The following is a 22871-nucleotide window of genomic DNA, read 5'->3' on the forward strand; positions in this document are numbered from 1 at the left end:
ATCTTTTTAATCTTCAGAACTACTGTTTGCATTATGTTGTAGTTTGTACCAAAATGGTTAAGAAAAAGAAGCTAAGGCTGTTTTATAATTATCAGAATATATGAGTTTTGGTTTAAAAAATAATTTAAACCAAAACTTTTACATAATTATATACACAAAAAAGAATAGGCATTAGGTTCTTTTTTTTATATGGATTATGTAGTAGTTTCACGAAATATAAAATAGAGTCTTGGAACTCCATAAAACATCTAAAATGATTAATTGGGTATGCGTTTTTATCTTTTAAATGCATAAAATAATTTTCAATTAGACTGCCACGTATTAGTCTATTTTATAACTTTGATGTTTTATGAAACTTAAGCTAGTACTATGCAAAATAAACCGCTTCCAGGCAATTCAGGTGTCACTATCAACCGAAAAAAAATCCATAGTACTACTAAATTTGTAGTATAAAAATACGGTAGTATAATTGTAATTGTAGTATAAAAATGCGGTAATTATGAGAGTAATTTGATAAAATTATGGGTAATAAAATGTGGTTGCTAAACAATTTAGGTATCCATAGCAACCCAAAATTGTAACCGCAATCCTCAAATGAGTAAACAGTGCAAAAGTAAATCTTAAAATTTATAAGACGAGTTATTAGTTTTGTCCAGTAAAAGTGAAATCTGGTCTACTGTGCACGTGCGCAAAATTTTTTGGCTTCAGAATTTACGAATTGAGTTAATTTAATAGGTTGTGCATATATTATGTTTTAAATTCTTCAAATTAATAATAAATAGAAAAAAAATGAAAACAAATTAAAATTGAAATGTATTCTTCTAAAAATTTTATTACGTACAAACATTTAAAATTTAGAAACTGAAGATAATAAAAACAACGTTTTTGTAAAACTATAAAATGGCGCTATATAATAAAATTTAATAACAAAAAGATTTCTACTATAAATATCCAAGTATCAACATTAAATATCTTTTTTGAATTGCTATGTGTAATTAAAAAAAAATTTAACTCAATAAAAGAACTTAAAATATCAAAAGCTACAATCAAAACCACTGATAAACGTAGGAATTTGATTTTACACAACCCAGTGGGCACAAGATATGTTTTAGACGTTTTAAAAACGTTTTGTGCCTACAATGAGCTAGCGTTTCCATAATAACTATTCTCAATTTGATGGAAACCAATTTCATACCCATACCACTGCTAATCTAATATACCTGGTTAATCGATGCAACAGAAACAAGAGCACTCTATCGTTTCATTTCATTTATAGTGCCCCTACGCTACGAGGACGATTTGTAATTACCTTCTCATGGATTGCTTTAAAATCTAAACTTTTTGCACGATTCAGTTGTATTTTTTTAATTTTAACATCAGTTTTTTGATTATCGTCGAGTAGTAAAGCATCAGTATTTCTAGAACGTTTCTCGTAAGCAAACGCTTTCCAACAAAATGCTCCTACAAGAAGATTGAACAAAATAAAAATTATGCAACAAAAAGATTGAACAAAATAAAAATTATTATTTTTCACTTTAAAAACGTTTTTCGTTTATATTTGGCCATTAAATGTAATTTGCTTTTTAACAATTTTAAATATAAAAAAAGAAATAAATTAAAAATGTAAGTATAACTTATATTTTTAATTTAAAAATGTAAGTATAACTTATATTTTTAATTTATTATTGAAAATGTTTAACATTTTTATTTCTGATTTGTTATATACTTTTACAATCATTCTTATAACATGAGATTTTTTTTTACTATTTTGAGAAACGATTAATTCGTTTCTCAAAATAGTACAAAAAAACACGATGAAATTCAGCACCCTTTAATTGTTAATTACGCGAAAACTACTTAACAGATTTTTGTAACAATGAAACTAATTGAATTATTTATTTTTAACGCAATGAAGCTAATTGAATTATATATTAACCTTAGATATAAACCAAATATCTTTGCGAGTACTTGACATCATCTGCTGGATCTTGCTTTGAATTACTTTCTTTGAGACGGCTATCCATTTTTTCTTAAAACCTTTTTTATTTGTAGCTAATTTCTTGCTTTTCAATAAGATTCCTTATATAATTGACCAATAACTTTCAATAACTCGCTGCTCAGGACAATTTGGAGGATTTGCTTCCTTAGAAACAAATTCGACGCCATTTTGTTCATACCATTCTAGAGACTTCTTGGAGTAGTGAATTGTAGCCAAATCAGGCCAAAATATTGTGGGCATGATAAAAATATTGCTGCACTGACAATTGTGAAAAGTCCTTTTTGCAATAGGTTTCATCGTCTTCAATTATGCACAAGTTTTCTCGGTTTAAAAGTTTGTATAGCTTTTTTGAACGACAAATTACTTTAATTTCTCCAACAATGGATCGCTTTGGAGCTTTCTTTTTATGATATGCTTAATATTCTTGAGATCTAAGTACTTTTCCTATCAAAGCTGGGCTGCATTTAAATTTTTTCGCAAGATCGCTCTGCGACTGACATAAATTTGCCTTTATGGAGCGAATGACTGATTTTGCTTTATATTTATCTTTAAATCCTTTCTTTTTTCCACTTCAAGCTTCTCTTTTAATAGATTGAGTCTGTTTATATCGCCACAAAATAAATCCAACTGATGATCGAGAAATACCGGTCAATTTTGTAATGTCAACTTGTGATAATGAAGGATTTTGAAGAAAATTTTCTTTGAAGTTTGAAGAAACTTTTTTTCGATTTAATATTTGTTTACTTGTTTTAATCCGATAGCAATGATAACCAATATTTATTACTATTACAATCAAACAACAACACATTAGCTTCAGTGTGCAAAAAAACTAAAAAAATTTGTCAAGTTGTTTTTGAGTAATTAACGATTAAACGGTGCTGAATTTCATCGTGTTCAACCGATAATATTATTGAACTGTGCTTTTCAAGAACCAAGTTTGCTTTTCTTGTTAAATACTCATAATATTAAATATACCAGCCTTTTGTGTAGCCATCAGTTCTGAAAACAAGCGTTGAAAGAATGTTGGAAATAATATATCTTTTTTTTAGATTTTCAAAGGATAAAGATAGGTAAGTAATTATTAGTCAAATCAAATTTATTGAATAACTAGTATATTAAGAATTTAAAGAGGCTTTCACAACACTGTTTTACTTTAAATTTTATGAAATAAAATATAAATTTATTTATTATACATAACACGATGTAAATAATTCCACTAAATTAATTAGGTTTAATCTATTATTAGGATGCAAATTAGAACTTAAAAAAAAACTCAAGAAACTAAAGGAAAAGCACGAGATGTTAAAAAAATGCGATGGTTCAATAAAACATATTAATTTATCTAAAAAAAATTTTTATTAATAAAATATTAATTTATCTAAAAAACACCCAACTTTAATTTTTTGAAAGTCAATTACGTATAAATAATCGTGTTAAACAAGGAAAATATTAGACTGTTAAAGATAAAATTTTAGCTTTAAGAATCATGTATCGCAGTCTACAAGTTTTCAAAATGTTTAGAAGACTTTTTCATTACCTGCTAGAAGCACTATTTTAATGTTTCTTGAAAAATCATTGGAAATCAATCTAATGGCAAACCAGTAAGCGTTCTTGTTTTTTGATACACCACATCTTATAAAAAATGTTAGAGACAATTAAATAAATTTTTGTGCCAAAATTGACGGATTGTCATTTAGGATCCAGGATCACTATTAGCCATGCGAGTAAAATTGACAACACAAATTTTTAGTAGTTAAGTTGCTATTGCTTTGACTGAACATGCTGTTGCAAAACTATTGTCTGAAAATGTTTTGTCAACAGCCATTTTCATTAAAAATATGGATATTTTATTTGAACTCTCGTAATCTAAAAGCATATAAACTAACACGCTCTGCTTTAACTCTAAATAATAGTTTTATACAACAGATTTAAGAGTTTGGATTTAGGGTTGGTATTTTTCTGGTGGTCAAAGCCAAACAAGTAACTCCAGTCATTGAGCTTTAGATGTCACTATTTCTAATATTTGTATATCAGGACTGTTTAGAAAATTTTTTTACATTAATGCAAAGCAAAGGAAGCTGGAATGACACACCAACAGCAATGCAATTTAAACTAGCATATAAAAATGTATTAGTACTCTTTTCAATAGAAAAATATGATTCTAACAGTAATTGTCCCCCTGAATCAGATTTCTCTGCTGCAGTTACAATTGGCTCAATTACCAACTTAGTATTTGAGAATCAAATCTCTACAAATGTAAAATTGATTTTTAAACAGCCAACTTCATTATTTAAAAAGTAACTAGAACCTTATGCATTACAAAATGTTTCAACTGATTCAGTTTCACAGTCAATTAAATAAATTTTGAAATCAATTGCAGCTGATTTAATAAAGTTCAAGTCTGTCAAAAATGTGTACAAGTTCTTTCAAGTGTGACACCCTGGGAAAGTAACTTATTTAACACTGATTCTTTTTTACAAAATCTACTTCACAAAATGAAAACTGTTTTTGCAAATGCAAATGAAACTTTTATTAACTAAAAAAATATTATACAACAAATTATTAAAGTAATAAAAAACGATTGTAATTTTACATTTGTTTATGATGAACATGTTGATCATGCTTTTCATATAAAAGAAAGTTTAATCAGACACATTGTTTATATGAGAATATCCTACTTCATAAAGTTTTATAATCGAGATCTGGCACCACAAAAAAAGACATGTAAAAAAAAGTTACCTCGCATTATCCATGCTTGATTTTATTTCAAAGATAATTTTTGAAACAAGATATTTCTTATTTATAATTGTTGTTTTTTCTCTTGGTATTATTAACTAAATATTTAGCATCTAATTAAGGGGTATATATTTAAACTGATATGAAACGAATACAGTGATAACATGATTAAAAAGACTTATATGGAAAACCTGTAAAATTTATATCACATTTTAACTGCGTCAACATATTAATGTTAGATGATATATAAATGTTATATAAGCAATGTTATGAAATAGTTTTAAAATTATTTTAATTAATAGAAGAAAATTTTTTTTTGTGGGAAGCCCTCTGGTAAGAATAAAGCAAAAGTTTTTATATTAAGAGTTGTGTACTGTTATGATCATTTGGTCCCACAAGACATCACAGAATCCTTTGCAGCTAAAATTATGAACATTTATCCGGAGTTGGCAGACATTGGTGTCTACATTTTAAGAAGCATATAAGTTATTTAATTAATGAAAAATTGCTTAACTAAAGTTTTATAAAACTAGAGATTTAGAATTTGGTCAAATAAGATATTTGACCAATATTTCAAATAAGATATTTGACAATTTAGCAAAACAAAGTTTTTGATTCATATTGCTGAATCATAAAATAAACAATAAAACTAATTATCTGATGAGGTACAACAGATTAATGAAAATCTAACTGTAATGTAGAAATGCAATATTGCAGCGGTAAAAAAACCTTATATGACATTGAAGTTTTTTCAAGATTAAAAATAGAAAAAATTTTCAAATTCCACATGGTTTTTTTGGAAAAAGAAGAAAAAAACAAAGAATAAATAAAAAAATGAACGCTGCTTTCAAACTAAAATTTTGGTGCATACTTGAATGGGTTTAAAGACCACAAGTTATATTTTCAACTTTAATATCACAAGTCAAAATTAGTTTAATTTCATTTGCATTAATCAGTGACCAGATATGTTCAATGTTGGAATGAGTTTCTGGCAAATCTTCTGATACTGCAACAAGAATTTGTCTCTTAACTCCAGTATCTTTGCCAGTCCTTTGAGTGAGAGGTTGTTTTTGAGGTGATAAGCTGATATCAATCCTTAATGCAGTATCAACAATATTTAGATAAAACTTAAGAAAAACTTTAACACCATTAATTCTGAGCTTAACAAAATATCCACCAGAAATTTTGCGAGATTGAATAACATGATTCACAAGACTTGATAAATCTTTGCAGTGAACAACAACCCGAACTGTACTGGACCTTATTTTTCGTCTGTAATTTTTATGTCACTGCAGGCGAAGAAATCACTTAAGTGTTGACCTGCTCTTAAAAAATTCTTATAAAAATTTGGCTCTACCATCTTGGGGCTTGATGTTCGGTTAACAGTTCTGACCAGTTTCTTTATTCTGTTGTTTGATAGTCCAGTACTTAATTGTACATTTACAAGAGCTAGAGTAGTCAAGTTTGGAGCGCTTGATAGTGGCTGGGCACTACTTTGACCTGAAACCAAAACATACATATTTTATCTTTATAATAAACTTTGTTCAGAAAGTTTAAAACTTTCAAATTATTTGTTTTTAAAGTGATTAGAAACTTGTTAAAAATATACTTCCTAAAACCAAACTTGTCTTTTTTTTAAAATATTTTTTTAATATATATGACAAAATTATTCAAGTATAAATATATTTACCTGGGGTAATTGTAAGTGGAGGCCTGCCAAATGCTTAAGCAAATCAAATAGTTTAATTATAATAATTAGTATAATTCTTTATTGGAAATAACTTGAGATGCAATTTGTTCGGCTGCTCTGACATCTTTAGCTGCTTGAAGATTAAAGGTTTTCCCTAAACTTTATTTGAGATTATTGGTGAGGCAAACCTTTTCCTAAAGGGCAAAGGCATGTGCTGCAAGGTCTTTCTTGATGGTGGTTTGCTCTTCAAAAGGATGTTTTTATTGCAGCTTTGAATACCAATTTGGCAGATAAGGCACACACATCGTGTCTCTTGTTTCAGGTCTCACTTGTGTTGAAATTAAACAAAGAGAGAGTATAACTTCTTTCCCCTCTTGTTTCGTGCGTAAAATTGTTCTACACAATTTGCAGAGTCCTTGTTGTGGGCGAGAATCACTGATATTGATTTTTGTATTGTACAGTTGGCATATTCGATCTGCTTGGAAAGCAGTAAGCTGTCTTAAACATTTTTTAAGACATAGTTTATAGACATAGACAAATTTTTGATTTTCAATGTGAACCTTTGCTTAATTTGGTATTGTAGCAATTCACTAAATCCAATTTTACTTTATCAAACGATCCCTTTTACAAAAATTTTACCTGAATTTATAATGAATAACAATCCGTTAACATACCTACAAATATTATTAATTACAAACGATTAAAATTAAGGAAATAATTACTTAAAGTTCAAGGAAATATGATTTTATTTGATTTTATTCTTACAAAAGATTTTTACTGCTCTTCAGAGGACTACTCTCCCGTTCATAAGATTTTCTTCTGATTTTCAAATTTTTTATTTGTTAATTATTTTAGTTATCTTGTCTAAATTTTTATACTTTTGTAATGTAGGTATCTTTATAAAAGCTTTTCAACCATTTTAAAACATTTTCATGCATTTTGACAGTAGTCTATACCTTAAGAAAATGCTGATATTCTCACACAATGCATAAGCATAAGTCAAACTACATATTAAATAGCAAATCAATACTTAGGTATTTAATTCTAATTGCTACAAAATGACAATGGTACTTATAGCAATAAAATAATTCTAACAAAAAGTTGTTGGTATTACATGGCAGAACACTCATGTAACAAAAAGTTGTTGGTATTACATGGCAGAACACTCATGTAACAAAAAGTTGTTGGTATTACATGGCAGAACAGTATTTTGAAAAAAAGTTATTACAATAGTAATAAATAGTTTTAAAGAATTGGCATAGTAGTTATTTATTTAGTCTTAATATATTCCATAAAAATACATTCTGTATATTTTTAATACAAAGAATATTCCTGAAAAATTTAAATAAAATTATTTCCCTACTTTGTTTTTCTAGTTTTTTGCCACTAAGTCAATTATGCAAAAAAATTTGCGCTTTAACGATTTACCAAAAAGCCACCAGTAGCTTCATATTTTAGTATGATATCTGATTGTTTATCATAGTATGCATTCATATATATATATATATATATATATATATATATATATATATATATATATATATATATATATATATATAAATGTGTATGTATGTGTGTGTATACATACACATACACCATATGTGTATGTGTAGCAATTATTAAAAAAAGTTTATGTATGTCGTAGGATTTACCATCACAACTTTTTACCAAGACTAATATTACCAAGTTATATTAAGATAATAGTTAAACAATTTGATGTACATAAACTTGTTATGCCACAGAGTCTGCCTTTGTGCTCTGGACAAGTTTAATAATTTTAAATATTTACTACATTAACCTGTTATGCCATTAATTAATCCTTTTCCAGCTGAAAACAATAAGCCAGCAGTCTTAGAAAACTTTGCGTCTATATCAATATCATCTAAAGGTCTGTTTTTCTTTTTTCTTTTTTTCTTCACAGCCTCTACACTGGAGCAACGTGAAATCTCTCCATACTGTTGATTGAAGCTTCTTTTTCTATTTTCTGAAAAATTTAAATAGTTTTCAGTTATATCTTAATTATAATATATATATAGGGGCATAGTGATAAAGTAATTTTTATTTATTTAAAACGACATTGTATTCTTTTTTTAATGACGAAATAAAATAAATAAAAAATAAAATCTATAAGTTTTCAACTTTATATTAAAGAAATAAAATTTTATTGCTGTTCTACTAATTTGTTCTACTTTTTTAATTTTAACATTTAAGTAGTTTAATATGAAACTTTTATGCTGACGCATAAATAAATCATTAATGAACATTACAAGAGGTTTAATAATTGCATCATGAATTTTAAATGAATGCAAATAAACAAATGATGGTTATTATTAAAAGGTTGTTATTAAAATCTGGCAGATGTTTCAGATCTTTAATCAGTTAGAACATTAGCAAATACTTTATTAAAAAATGCCAGCACATATGTACAATAAGATTGAATTAAATTATGTATAAAATAAAGTTAATTATGAGTGAAAGTTGTTGTAAGAACACCTTTGAATTAATATCAAAATCTTTTACCCCATCGTAACAAACATTAGTCATTTTTCTAATTCAAGTTATTCATGTCACATATAGAGATAGTATTACCATACTGTTTCCATAGCAAAACCCTTCTTTTTAAAAAATTATAATATACAAAAGTAAAAACAAAACAAAAAAAAGCAAATATAATTATTATAAAGTTTTACCTGCTACTAAATCAAGAGGTTCATCTTTAATGTTCTTTTGGATTATGAGATTTTTTTGAGAAGTTTGATCAATAAATACTGGTGTTTTTTTACACCACACAACTAGAATCAGAACAATAACCAAAAAAAATTCAACCAATATTAAAGAAAATTGAACATCAATAACCTAAAACAAGAAACATTTCATTTGTTTCATAATATATATCTATTATTATTTTGCTTGGTTAAGTTGCTTATGTATGTATATTGCCAGCGTACAAAATAAAAAATCAAAGGTAGGGGACTTTCTAGCACAAAGCTTTTACATGCTAAAATTCAAAACTTAAACTTTCTTGGAAACACAAAAAAAAGATAATACAGCCTCTTGGTTCTCGGCTGACAAAATGTTTTAAAAAAAAAAAACCATTTTTTTGATAAAAAAAATAGAAAAAATGTGCTAATGATAACTATAGTTTATTTAAATTGCTAAACCGGTTAATAACGTTCCTTCATTGCAATGACTTCATAAATTTTCCTTCATTGCAATGACTTCACAAATGATGACAAAATTTTAAGAGACTTTTTAAAAAGATTTAATAAAAAAAAGTTTGGCAAAAAAATTGAATAACGAAAAAAAAACAAAAAAACAATTCGAAGGAGAATCTTTTTAATTAACAGCAGAAAATAATAAAATAAGAACTTTAATCAATAATATAAAAGGCAACCATTGATTTTACTGTGAAATGAAACTTAAAGATGTGTAAAAAATAAAGATATTGCTTATGTCATATAAAATTGAATTAAAAATCCTAAACAAAAATATTTTTAACAATTTTTTAAAATATTTTAGATATTAATATTTTGAAAACTTTTTAAAACTAAAATTTTTTTAACTGGCAAGAACATATTTTGGGAAACCAAAACAGCAATTTTGATCATTTCAGGCTTTCGTTGACCATTGACCGCCTGTTATTTTGTGCGCTGGTATATTACTATTCAATAGATAACATATTTTTTTTAAATTTCATTAAAGCAAATATTAAAAATTCATTCATTATAAAAAAAAAAATATAAAAAAAGTAAAATAAGGGGTAATTTATAATCCCTTATGCCTGATAAAATAAGGGGTATCTTATCAGCCATAAGGGATACTTTATCAGGCATAAGAGATATTTTATCAGGCATAAAGGATATTTACCAGGTGCAGCCAATTGATAAGAACAGCTTATTGGCTAACACAATGAATCAAATTATTAGGTTTTAAAACAACTAAACTTGTACTTAAATGTTCTTAAAAAATAAAAAAAAAATAAAAAATTGGTAAAGAATATAAAAACATGATAACTTTCTTTTTCTTGATTGTATATAAGACTCGATTCACTGTATATAAGACTCGATTCACTGTATATAAGACTCGATTTCAAACTAAAAATTTAAAACTTTCAAACTTAAAACAAAAACTTAAAACAAAAATTAATTCTGAAAAGCTTTTCTTACTTTCTTTTGTTCTTCAATGGATTGAACCATGTTTTTCATCTGGCCAGTAAGGACAAAAATTTCTTGGGAAAGATTATACAAGAGCAGTGACTGAGCAATAGACTGGAAAATTAAACATATGGATAAATTAAATTCAACGTATGGTTACTTGCATTAAACATATGATCACTTGAACAAAATAAATACACTTGAATATTAATTACACTTACTATTTCTTTTTGTGAAGTAATTGAAAGATTGAGTGCTAAATTTTTACTTGTGTGTCGTTTATCGACTTCTTCTACTGCAGTACGATATCTATATAGTAAAATAGAATAATTTTTAATAAATTTATTTTTGCAATAATAAACTTGTAGGTTTAAAGTTCATGCTTCTTAAAAAATTTAAAGCTTCTACTTAAATATTTGTTTATTGTAGCAAAAGGTTAAGAACTCCTGTATTTATATATATATATAAAACACGCCTTTAAAGCACAACTTTTTTACTTTTCTAAAATTAGCTGAAATTTTTACCGAATGGTTTTTTGATCAATAATTTTATTCTATTTATAATAGTAACCACCAAATTGATAAGAACACCCTAAAGAATGTCATATCAGCATTTTTCAATCAAAACAAAGATTCAATCTTTTTAAGTTGATTTTCTACTTTCTAATTTATTGCCAGTCAATGTACTCTGAAAGATGATAAACAGAATTAAGATCTGAGCTATGCAATTCGAAAACTTTTTTTTTAAAGTTAAAATAACACCTTTTTCAATTAATTTTTTATTCCAAAACTTTGTTTGTCAGGACTAAATTGGTTTAACATAAGGTTTTATTTTCAAAAACTTGAGTTAACTGCAGAGTATGATACTGTTTCTAAACTTTAGCACATAAAGCCTTTTTTAAATTAAAAAAAAACCTCAAAGAAATGATTGAATTCTGAATATATGATAAAGCAAAGTATAGAAAAGCAAATGTCCATAACATTTTTGGATAATAATATTTCTATATTGATTTTTAAGTTAATTTGTAATTAACCTTGCTTTATGCTAATTTAGTAAATTGTGGTAGCTTAAAAAGTTAATGCTAATAAGATAACATTATCGTGCAATTTATATTTTTTTACTGTTATTTTTAAACACTTTCTTGAAAAGTTCATTTTGTTTTATTTGAATTATACTTTTTTATTTAAATTCTCTTTGCTTGAAAGGCAATTTTTTGTTTTTTTATTTGTTTATTTAATTGCAATTGCCTAAGACATACTTTTAAGGATCTTTTTTTATTTTTGTGGTTACTATTATGAATTTAACTGATTTAAAGAAAACTCCAACTAATTTGAAAAAATTTGTAAAAAGTTTCAAAAATTAAATATTTCTAAACTTTTGCTACTGTAAGCTTAATGTACTTAATGTTCTTCTTTATGTAAACTGAAATTATATATATGTATATATATATATATATTTATTTATATATATATATATATATATATATATATATATACATATATATATATATATATATATATATATATAAATATATACATATATATATATATATATATATATATATGTATATATATATATATATGTATATATATATATACATGTATATATATATACATATATATATATATATCCTAATGTAAGGTCAGGTTATCCAGCTACTGGTAGCACATATAATCAAGACAACCTGCTTCATGCCCCGATGCCTTGTAGGATACACTTTTTTAGGCAAAGGCTAGGAGTTAACTCTTACTTAAAACACCTCCTGATTTGAGGCGCTTGGTTGAGTAAAGGCTAGAGATGGTGTCTCGATAAAAATACTCATCTTGGGCAGATGTTAATCGCATCTGGCTACTGTCTTGTAAAAAGCCTCCTAGGCAAAGACTTAAAGGGTAAACAGATTCTATCTGTTGACCAGCCTCGCACCCCTTCTTCATCTATTAGGCTAGCGCAGATGTATTTTTAATACATTGTTTTCAGTTTAGGACACTGAATGCTAGATCTTCTTGACTCAATGCATCAGTTTTGCTTGCGTCTCTGTTTTTATGACTAGGCAACTCATTCTATTATCTCCTAATGAGGGTACAGCTCTAAAACTAAGTTTTATGGATCTGAGGCCGGCTGGAAGTCAGGTTTCCCAAACTCTGTGGTAGCTCTCAGAGAGGCTGATTCCATCAACAGCTGAAAAATATCAGAGTACTAACAGTGCCATGTGGCGCATGGATGGTGTCCCTGTTCATACTTATGGTGTGAATTGTTGAGACCACACTTGGAGCCCTTTGTTAAGGCTTAGGGTTTATTAATAGCAATGAGGCAATTGCTTGGACTATTAAATAGTGTACTGAATACTATCTATGCTTTGAGTCAAGTTCTTTAAAAAATTTAAAATGACTAAAGTACTAAAAACTATAAAACACAAAAAACCATCATCATCACTAAGTCCTCTAAACCTATCATTCACTAATATTCGTGGTCTTTGTCATGAGTCTTACCTCTTGCAAAGTTCACCAGACCTACTTGCTCACAGTACAATATCTTAGATCTTCCTATATTTATGAACAGTAATTTACTCGATGAATGATCATCTAGGATTTACTCTTACTTCTGATCTTTTTTGGAAACCGTATATCAAATCCATTGCAAAATTAGCATCTGCTAAGGTTGCATCTCTTTATTGAGCTCGACACTTTCTTACTCACTTTCTTATTCTATTCTTTATCTCTATAAATTTCAAATCCATCCTTGTATGGAATACTGTTGCCATTACTGGGGCGGATCTTCTAATGATGTCCTTTCTCTTTTAGACAAGGTATAAAAATCCATTGTGAACATAGTTGGATCTGCTCTTGGAGCCAACTTCCAACCCTTATCACATCATCACAACGTTGCTTCTCTTTCTTTTTTCTACAAATACTATATGGGCGCTGGTCTAAAGAGCTAGCGTCTCTTGTGCCATCTACTAAAATTCATTCTCATGTTACTTGTCATTCAACCAAGTCTCATCTTTTTTCTATGACCTAAGTGCTCCAAAAACTTTTATTTGTCTGGTTTTTTTCCTGGAACATCAGTTCTTTGGATTTTGCTTCCTTCATCTTGCTTTCCTGATTCATATAATTTGCAATCTTTCAAGTCGTCTGTCAATCGTTATCTTGCTATAAAAACTTCATCTTTTCTCTTCCAGTAACGTCCAACTCTTATAGTGGTTGCTTGCAGCCTTGTTGGAAGTGAAGATGTAAAAAAAATATATATATATACTTACATTTATACATATATATTAGGGCTATGACAAAAAAAAATCTTTTTTCTGGCCTATAGTAGGAGTAAATGAATATTAAAATACTGATTAAGAAAATCACATTTGTTTTGTTTAATTAATAAAAAAGTTCCCGAACCAAGACACCTGACAATATGGCGGGTGCCATATTTTACTAAAAATATTTCTCTCCAAAAGTATATCAAGTTGGGTCTCATAAGAAGCGTCATTTCATAGATAAGTTTAGAAAATTTAAAGTTTTTAAATAAAAAAATCAATTTTTCCGATTTATTGTGAAAAAATAACATTTTTAAACAAAAATTAAAAAAAGGCACTTTTTAAGACATTTTTTACCAATATCTTTCTTTAAAAAGTTACATTAAAAAATGACTGTTAGCAATGAAATCTCTATAAAATTTCCCTTCTTTGGAGGCCCAAAATGATATACTTTGGGATAAAAATATTTTTGGTAAAATAAGACACCTACCATGTTGTTGAGCATCATTGGTGCTGGAACTTTTTTTTAGAGCTCTAATAATAATTTATAAATTATCAGGCGGTCACCTGTGGTCACAAAACACTTTTGTGACCACAGGAGAAACTTTTCAAAAATATTTTCAGCCATAACCGTAATATATATATATATATATGTGTGTGTGTGTGTGTGTTTATATATATATATATATATATATATATATATATATATATATATATATATATATATATATATATATATATATATATATATATATTTATAAATATATATATATATATATATATATATATATATATATATATATATATATATATATATATATATATATATATATATATATATATATATATTTATATATATATATACATATTACGAGATTGTTAAATGGAAACAAACCTGACTAATCAAGTTAAATGCAAAAAATGTAAAGCCATGCATGTTAACTCTGAAACAATAAAATTATATTACTTTATGGAAAAAACCGAAGACAGCAATACAACCAAAAGAGTAGTTTTAAAAGTCACTAATTTCAAAAAAGTTCTTGGAATCCTAATCTCTGAGAATATTAAATATGCTCAACAGTGCAACATTACAAACAAAACAAATAATGTGCTTAGAATTCTTAAACATACGTTTGTATCAAGAGACACTGACATTTGAAAAGAACTTTATACTGCATATATTACGCCACATCTGGAGTTTGCCTTACAAGTTTAGAACTCTTACTTTGTTGGTGATGTAAAAAAAAAAAAAAAAAATCGGACAATAAATGCACTAAAGCTCCTCTAGCTTTAAAAAATAAAAACTACAAAACTCAATGCAAAATGATGAACATAACTACTCTTAAAGACAGACAGAAAAGAGGGAATCTTATATAACTTATGTAAGCTTTTCAATCTTATATATGCTTCTCAACAATTTAAACTTGAATAACTGGCACATAAAACCTTGCAGCATAGCACGCAGAGTTAAACATCAAATTAGATTTTATCTCAAGATTGTCATGAACTGCGAAGTCAGACATAAATTTTTAAACAACATTATACAAATGGTTACGCTCTGAAACAATCTGATAACTCTATCGATCAATCTGATATCTCAATGTGATTGTAGATTAGTGGTAGAACACTGTGATGGCACTCAAGAGATTTGAGGTTTAAATCCACCTTACATCTCTGGACATACTGTATACATATATATATATATATATATATATATATATATATATATATATATATATATATATATATATATATATATATATATATATATATATATATATATATATATATATATATATATATATATATACATATATACATATATATATATATATATATATATATATATATATATATATATATATATATATATATATATATATATATATATATATATATATATATATATATATATATATATATATATATATATACACACACTAGCTGTCTGGACCCGGGTCTTAAGGAATCTATTCCATGCCAACCTTTTCTATACTTATTCCTTACTTCAATAGTTTTTAGTAAGCGGTAGAAAAATAACTATATACATATAGGAAAATTATACTTATTGTTTCACTTTAATAATTTCACCTTATTTAAATAAGTTTTAAAAAAGAGCAAAATATAAAAATCTTTGTTTTGAGTTAACAATTAATGTTCAATACTTTATTGTAAACTTATTGTAAACTGCTATGAAAAACTAAAATTTATAAAAACAAAACGGGGACAGACCTTATGATTTTTTTCATCTAATAAGTTTCTATTAATTTTTTTTAGACCATCCGCAGCTTATTAGGACTCTTGCCCCATTAATTTTGAAGGAAATTAAAATTTGCATGTAAATTCTATTATCTATAAGAAAGAAAATTGTCTCTTTAATGTGTGTTAAATGCACAGACTAATTTGTTAAGCACATTAATAATATAAGTATCTCTATCATGACATGCACAACAAATTTCCAATAGTGCTTCCATGTTTTTAGAAATTTTTAAAAACTTTTTATGTTTTTAGAGATTTTAAAAAGCTTTTTAAAAAACTCTCTCCGTTTCGTTTGTTGTCGTATATAATGTCTTTATAAATGTTATGCATACAACATCTATAGGCCTTTAAAAATGTTTTAATTTGTATTCTAGAAAATTGGAATAGATTAAAAAAATAAAAATTAAGTGTGTAAGCAAAAGGATTTGTACCCACACGAAGCACTTCAACCACTTTGGCATGCTATATCATCTTTTAACAGTTTAATAAACAAAAGATTTATTAAACTTTATAAAACATGAAGCATATACCGGGTTTTGCATCCATTTAAAACAACCATGACATTTATTTGAAACAATCATGATATTCATTTAAAACATCGTGACAATCAATTAAAACAATCGTGATTTTCTATTAAAACATTTAACGCATGTGCTATCTAAACATTCTATATTATTCAAAAAAAAGGTTTTATTTATATATTTATTTAATATTATATTAATGTACTTTAATTTAATGGAATTTATTTTAATTTTAAATGGATGGAAAACCCGATATATGTGTGTACACCATACTTACCGGGTTTTGCATCCATATAAAACCAATATGATATCCATTTAAAATTAAAATAAATTCCAATAAATCAAAATAAACTAATATAATATTAACAAAATAAATGTATATATTATTGAATATATAAATATATAAACAAAACCTTTTGTTTCGAATAATAAAGAACGTTGATATTGCGTATGCGTTAAATATTTTAATTGAAAATCACGATTGTTTTAATTGATTGTCACGATGTTTTAAATGAATGTCATGGTAGTTTTAAATGAATGTCATGGTTATTTTAAATGGATGCAATGTTTGTTTTAAATGGATGAAAAACCCAGTAAATGCTATAAATTAAAATTAAGGAGATATTGCCGCATAGAAATTTTCAAGTAAAAGTAAACCTGCAAAATTTGATATAATTTTTAATAATTTAGATAACTTAAAGTTTACATGTTAGATATTTGCATAAACTTTCGTCCACTTAGATAAAATACAAATTATTATGGATTGTGGTTTCTAGCTTTGTAAAAAAAAAAGACATTTTTATTTACACATTTATTACCAAATTAACAAAACATAACAGTTTTGAATAGTTTTGATTGTATGTCTATTGAACAAACACATTATCTGAATAATCTAAAAATAATTATTAGAATTAAAATAGACCGCATCTATTAACTGGAAATCAATTTATTTATACATAATAACAAAACAAAAGATATATAAAACAAAATATATCAATTTACATGTTGCTGATGTTTTCTAAAAGTTAAATAGGAAATACCAAAAACTTACCTAAAATGCCTCATGCATTATCAATTAAAAGTGTCCAATTTGAGTCTTCATATATTATATGGAGTATAATACCATTTTAATGGTTATGAAATTCTGTCATTGTCGCGCACTTGGTTTAGAATGTTTAACGGAGGCGTGGTAAAATAGCTGTAAAACTTTAAATTTTCTTATTACCTTAATATTAGGTATTTTTACCTTAATTTAATTTTTAAAAAATTATAAAGTTAATAAAATAATTTATCTTAAATATAAAATTAGAAATTTCAATACATTTTTACTAAAAATGTAATTATTATACCCCCTTACTGTTTTTTAGCGTCGCCATGTGGCAAGTTTAAATCATCAACTTGCTTTTTTTTTTAATTTTTGTTATTTAAAATGCAAAACAAAACAATTTTCTTTCTTTCAATACAAACTTCTTTCTTCAAAAATGTTTTATTTTGTATTTTCAAAAATCAAAACACGATAAATTTAAAAAAAAATACCAGTGGTAAGCGTAGAACCAGGGCTTCCTCATTAGAAACCCGGCATGCTAACCACTCGGTTACATAGGCATATTATCCAATAAAAGTTTTAAAAGTATATAATAAATAAAAGACTTTATAAATCGAAATAAGAGCTACAGATCAAATCTTAAGGAAATGTTGCCGCAATGCAATTTTCAAGTGAAAGTAAAACTATAAAACTTGATATATGTTTTACTATGTTTTAATATTACATAATTTGAAGTTTACATAAGTTAGATATTTGCACACACTTTCATTGACTTTGCTTATAAAAAAAAATATGCTGCGACTCTTTCTCGCTATTACCTCAGTTGCAATGGCTGCCAAGAGTACTGTGTCAAATCAGTCGAATGAGTATTACTATTAAGTTCCTTACTATATTATAATATGATATATATATATAAATATATATATATATATATATATATATATATATATATATATATATATATATATATATACATATATATATATATATATATATATATATATATATATATATATATATATATATATATATATATATATATATATATATATATATATATATATATATATGTAAAGAAATGTTCTAAAATAATATCATCCATTTAGGTAATTTATTTTGAAGCAAATTTAATCTTAAATTTAAAGTATTTCAAATTTGCAGCAATACTAAAACTTTTTTTTATTAGCAATCAGAAAATATATAAAACCTTTTAAGACAGCTTTTAAATTTTTACAAGAAGACACATTTATATACAAGTTTGTCAAACATAACAAACTTGTTTGATATATACATAACATGGTACTCATTATCTAATTAAAACGGAAAAAAAAAAGCGAACATATTTTTTATCAGATTAGACATAATATAACATAATACATTATAGGTAATTATTATTTGAAAAAAAAAACTTTTTATCCTTTGCAACAAAAATAAATAACATAATTATATACCTTTCACTCATTTCATCAAGATACATCATACTTAGTGTTAAATTGGCTTGTAGTGCTTTAACTTTTGCATTTAGTTTCATGATAATTGATTCTTTACTACCTGATAGACCTGATATAGTTTTTGTTGTTTCCAGAACAGTGCTACTATTTGTTGGTTCTAATAATTCTGAAGTCATAGAGACTGAAATATTATCTGAAAAGGATACAGGGTTAATAACAGAAGCATTGTCTGAAACTTCAGATATTGATTGGTTTAATGATACTTCTGTTACACTCACAGTTGCATTTATACTAGTCTGATTGGAAATTAAATTCACATCTTCTAAAGGAAAAACTGTTCTGTTAGAAGGCAGCTCACTCTCATGGTATTCAGATATCACAGGTTTTGTTGTATCAGTGGATTTATTACCATCAACAGTTAAAATCACAATGGCTGAACTATCTGTCAATGTAAGAGACGAGTAAGTTTCTTGAATATTCAGTCTTGAAGGTTTTAAAAATGAAATATTTAAATCATTTGACTTATTTTCTGTAATATTTAATGTGTCAGTCATTGTAGTAATACCCACATTATAATTAGCTGATAAATATAGATTAGACAAATTATTTTCTTTTATGTCAGGTTCAATTGCTAATGATTTTTCTATCAGAAAACTAGAAAAAATAGAAACTGTATTAGGTAAGCTTTGAAAAGAATATGAACTTTGTAATTCTATATTGTCAGATTTTAACGGAGTTTTAAAAGATGGTAACAAGACATTTGAAAAGTTTGATTTGAACTTTTTTACAGCCTTTTTCCGAATCTTAAAATGAACAAGCTTGGAATAGTTAAAGTAATGCTTGAAATGAGTTAAAAACTTTTTTACAGGACAAGTTTTAAAATGCAAGACATGATCAAACCAAATCATGCTTTTAGGATTAATAGACACATTAAAATTTGAAGACCTCATAAACTCAAAGGAATCCACAAAAATACTTGCATCATGATCAATTTCATCAGGAAGCAGATAAATATAGTTAGAGTGTTTTTCAGATTCGTTTTTTACTTCATCAAAATGCTCTTGTACAGGCTCATGTTTAACTTCACTTGTCCTTATTTCTCTGCTGTTGACAGGTTCGTATATAGCTTCATTTATCTTAATTTCTTTGCTGTTTATATCAGTAGAATTTTCCAACTTTTTACCCGAAATCTTTTCAGCAACAGTGTTTACAAGCTTTGTTACAACATTTTTTGCAGAAGTAAAAATATTGATTGTTTCATAATTGGTATTTTTTTCCTTAGGAATCTCATCATCGGATGAATCATGGTCATCCTCATCTTCACTATCAAACTGTTCGACTTCTGTTATTCCAAAAACGCGCAACAAACTTAAAGGACAGTAGTGCTCAGAACCATAATACTTTTTGATTTCAATCTGTTAGAAAAACAAAAACAAATTAACTATTTAAAAACTATTGATGTTATGCAATATGTTGCAGTTAACTTACAGCTATTAATATAACCAATATAAAATAAATGCATACATATTTGCTTTTAAATAAATAAGAGTTACATTATATATATATATATATATATTAGGGTGTCCCAAAAAACAACATTTTTGAAAAATATATGTAGACACCCCCTTAATGTGTTCTATATAATAAAAAAACACTGGTTTTAAAATTTTTTTGAATATTCAATATTTTTAGGGGTCCCCCAAGACCCTTAACCATCAGATGGGTCCCTACAATTATTAAAAAGTTAGTTCTTCAAAAGTATATCATGTTGGGTCTCAAAAGAAGCAGAATTTTTTTTAAATTTTTAAATCAATCATTATTTTATTAAAAAACATAGTTAAAAAATATTATAATTAAAAAAATCTTGTTAAATTCTTTATATTTTGTTTTCAGTTAAAAAACTTCATTTTCTGTTCACTAAAATCTAAAATAATAATTTTTTTATAAAATGATGATTATTTTTAAAATTTTTATATATTTTCGCTTCTTTTGAGACCTAACAAGACATACTTTTTTCTATTAATATCAAGGACCCATCTGATGGTTAAGGGTCTTGGGGGACCCCTAAAAATATTGAATATTCAAAAAATTTTTAAAACCAGTATTTTTTATTATATAGAACACATTAAGGGGGTGTCTTTATATATTTTTCAAAAATGTTGTTTTTTGGGACACCCTAATATATATATATATATATATATATATATATATATATATATATATATATATATATATATATATATATATATATATATATATATGCATGTATATATATATATGCATGTATATATACATATATATGTATATATATATATATATATACATATATATATATATATAAGCATGTATATATATATATATATATGCATGTATATATATATATGCATGTATATATACATATATATGTATATATAGATATATATGTATATATATATATATATATATATATATATATATATATATATATATATATATATATATATATATATATATATATATATATATATATATATATATATATATATATATACAGAGAGAGAGAGAGAGAGAGAGAGAGACAAATATTTTTGTTTACTAATTGAAAAATCTGCCAAAACAAACTTTTAAATTAAGATCTGCCAGTACATACATCAACTGAGGGATTGGGTTTAGGCAGAAAATATCTAGATATGAAGGACTTTTATTGCAACAACAACAAAAAAGGAAAAACAATTATGGTGTTTACTAAAGTAGTAAAAATAAAACAAATTTAATTTTATTACACATTAGTGAATAGTAAAAGACCAAAGAGTTAAAAAGGTTGGAAAAAGGTTATTTCAAAGAGAAATAATAAAATTAAAAAAAAAAAAAAAGAGAAAAAAGAAACATTTAAATGATGAAGAAAATCTTGTTTTGGAAGTCTTGAATAATTAGATTTAGAGGCTATGTAATATGTCTATTATAATATGTATAAAAATTGATATGCTTAGTTCATTTTTATTTTTACACTAATTTTTTTATCTATTTCTATTAATTGTTGTTAAAAGTACTTTAAAAGTTTACTTATTTATTTAAATTGTTTTGTAAAAGATAATTTAAATAATAAACTAAAGTTTCTACAGCAAATATAACCAACAAAGTTTGAACTTAGGTTTCTAAAGCGAATGTAACCAACGAAGTTCTAAAAGAGTTTAACAGTCAATCAAAGAAGTTCATCAGCATGGAAACACTTAAAGCTTAGGTTGTTGACAATACAAGTTTAAATACTTGTGCAGATAATGGTCTATTTGTCAAAATAAAAAAAGCTATAAATAGAAAACTAAATTTAGATGCCAAATTTACTCGATGGAAAAAGGCAAAAAAATAAATCATAAAAGTGTAGATTGCTCATCTGTTTCATTATAAAAATTTATTTGTAGATAAAAGTGCTGTTTCTGATTTAAGTAAGATCAATGAAAAGTACACATGATCAAGCTATGAGTATAAATATGAGTATTTAAAACAAATATGCAATAACAAAACTTGTACCTGCGAGCGATGCAAGATGGTTGACACTTATGTTACATATATGACAATAGTCACATGCTTGGCCTGGGCATTTACATTTGTAAGAATTCACCCATTTGTCGTGAAACTAGGTTTGAATCCACAGACTATTCTTTCATGTGCTTTCGTTTAGCACCACTTCACTCTATTGCCTTTCTCTTTGTTCTATATCGCTCTCCTTCATCTCAAGACTGCACTCTTTTTGACATTATTTCTGATCATATTGACCAAGCCCTCTCTCTTT

At 26.0% G+C, this 22871-nt stretch overlaps 1 protein-coding gene across 3 annotated transcripts in view; it reads right to left on the reverse strand.

Moving 5' to 3' along the window:
- Positions 1 to 800: 800 nt before the first annotated feature.
- LOC100212983 (SUN domain-containing ossification factor) overlaps positions 801 to 22871 on the reverse strand; it is a 65210-nt gene continuing 43139 nt past the window's right edge. The window contains exons 5-10 of one of the 3 annotated variants that reach the window (XR_010636771.1): positions 19103 to 20517; positions 10801 to 10888; positions 10592 to 10693; positions 9116 to 9217; positions 8224 to 8409; positions 801 to 1461 (exon numbers count right to left, since the gene is read on the reverse strand). Coding sequence is in view for 1 of the 3 variants with exons in the window: in XM_065791248.1 (XP_065647320.1) it covers positions 1271 to 1461; positions 8224 to 8409; positions 9116 to 9281; positions 10592 to 10693; positions 10801 to 10888; positions 19103 to 20517 (2148 nt within the window). In the remaining 2 variants the exon portion in view is untranslated. Of the gene's footprint in view, positions 1462 to 8223; positions 8410 to 9115; positions 10520 to 10591; positions 10694 to 10800; positions 10889 to 19102; positions 20518 to 22871 lie in introns of all 3 variants that reach the window. The other 2 variants (XR_010636772.1, XM_065791248.1) reach the window with 2 other exon arrangements.

The sequence above is a fragment of the Hydra vulgaris genome, chromosome 02 (assembly GCF_038396675.1).
Source record: "Hydra vulgaris chromosome 02, alternate assembly HydraT2T_AEP".
In the NCBI taxonomy this organism is placed as follows: domain Eukaryota; kingdom Metazoa; phylum Cnidaria; class Hydrozoa; order Anthoathecata; family Hydridae; genus Hydra; species Hydra vulgaris.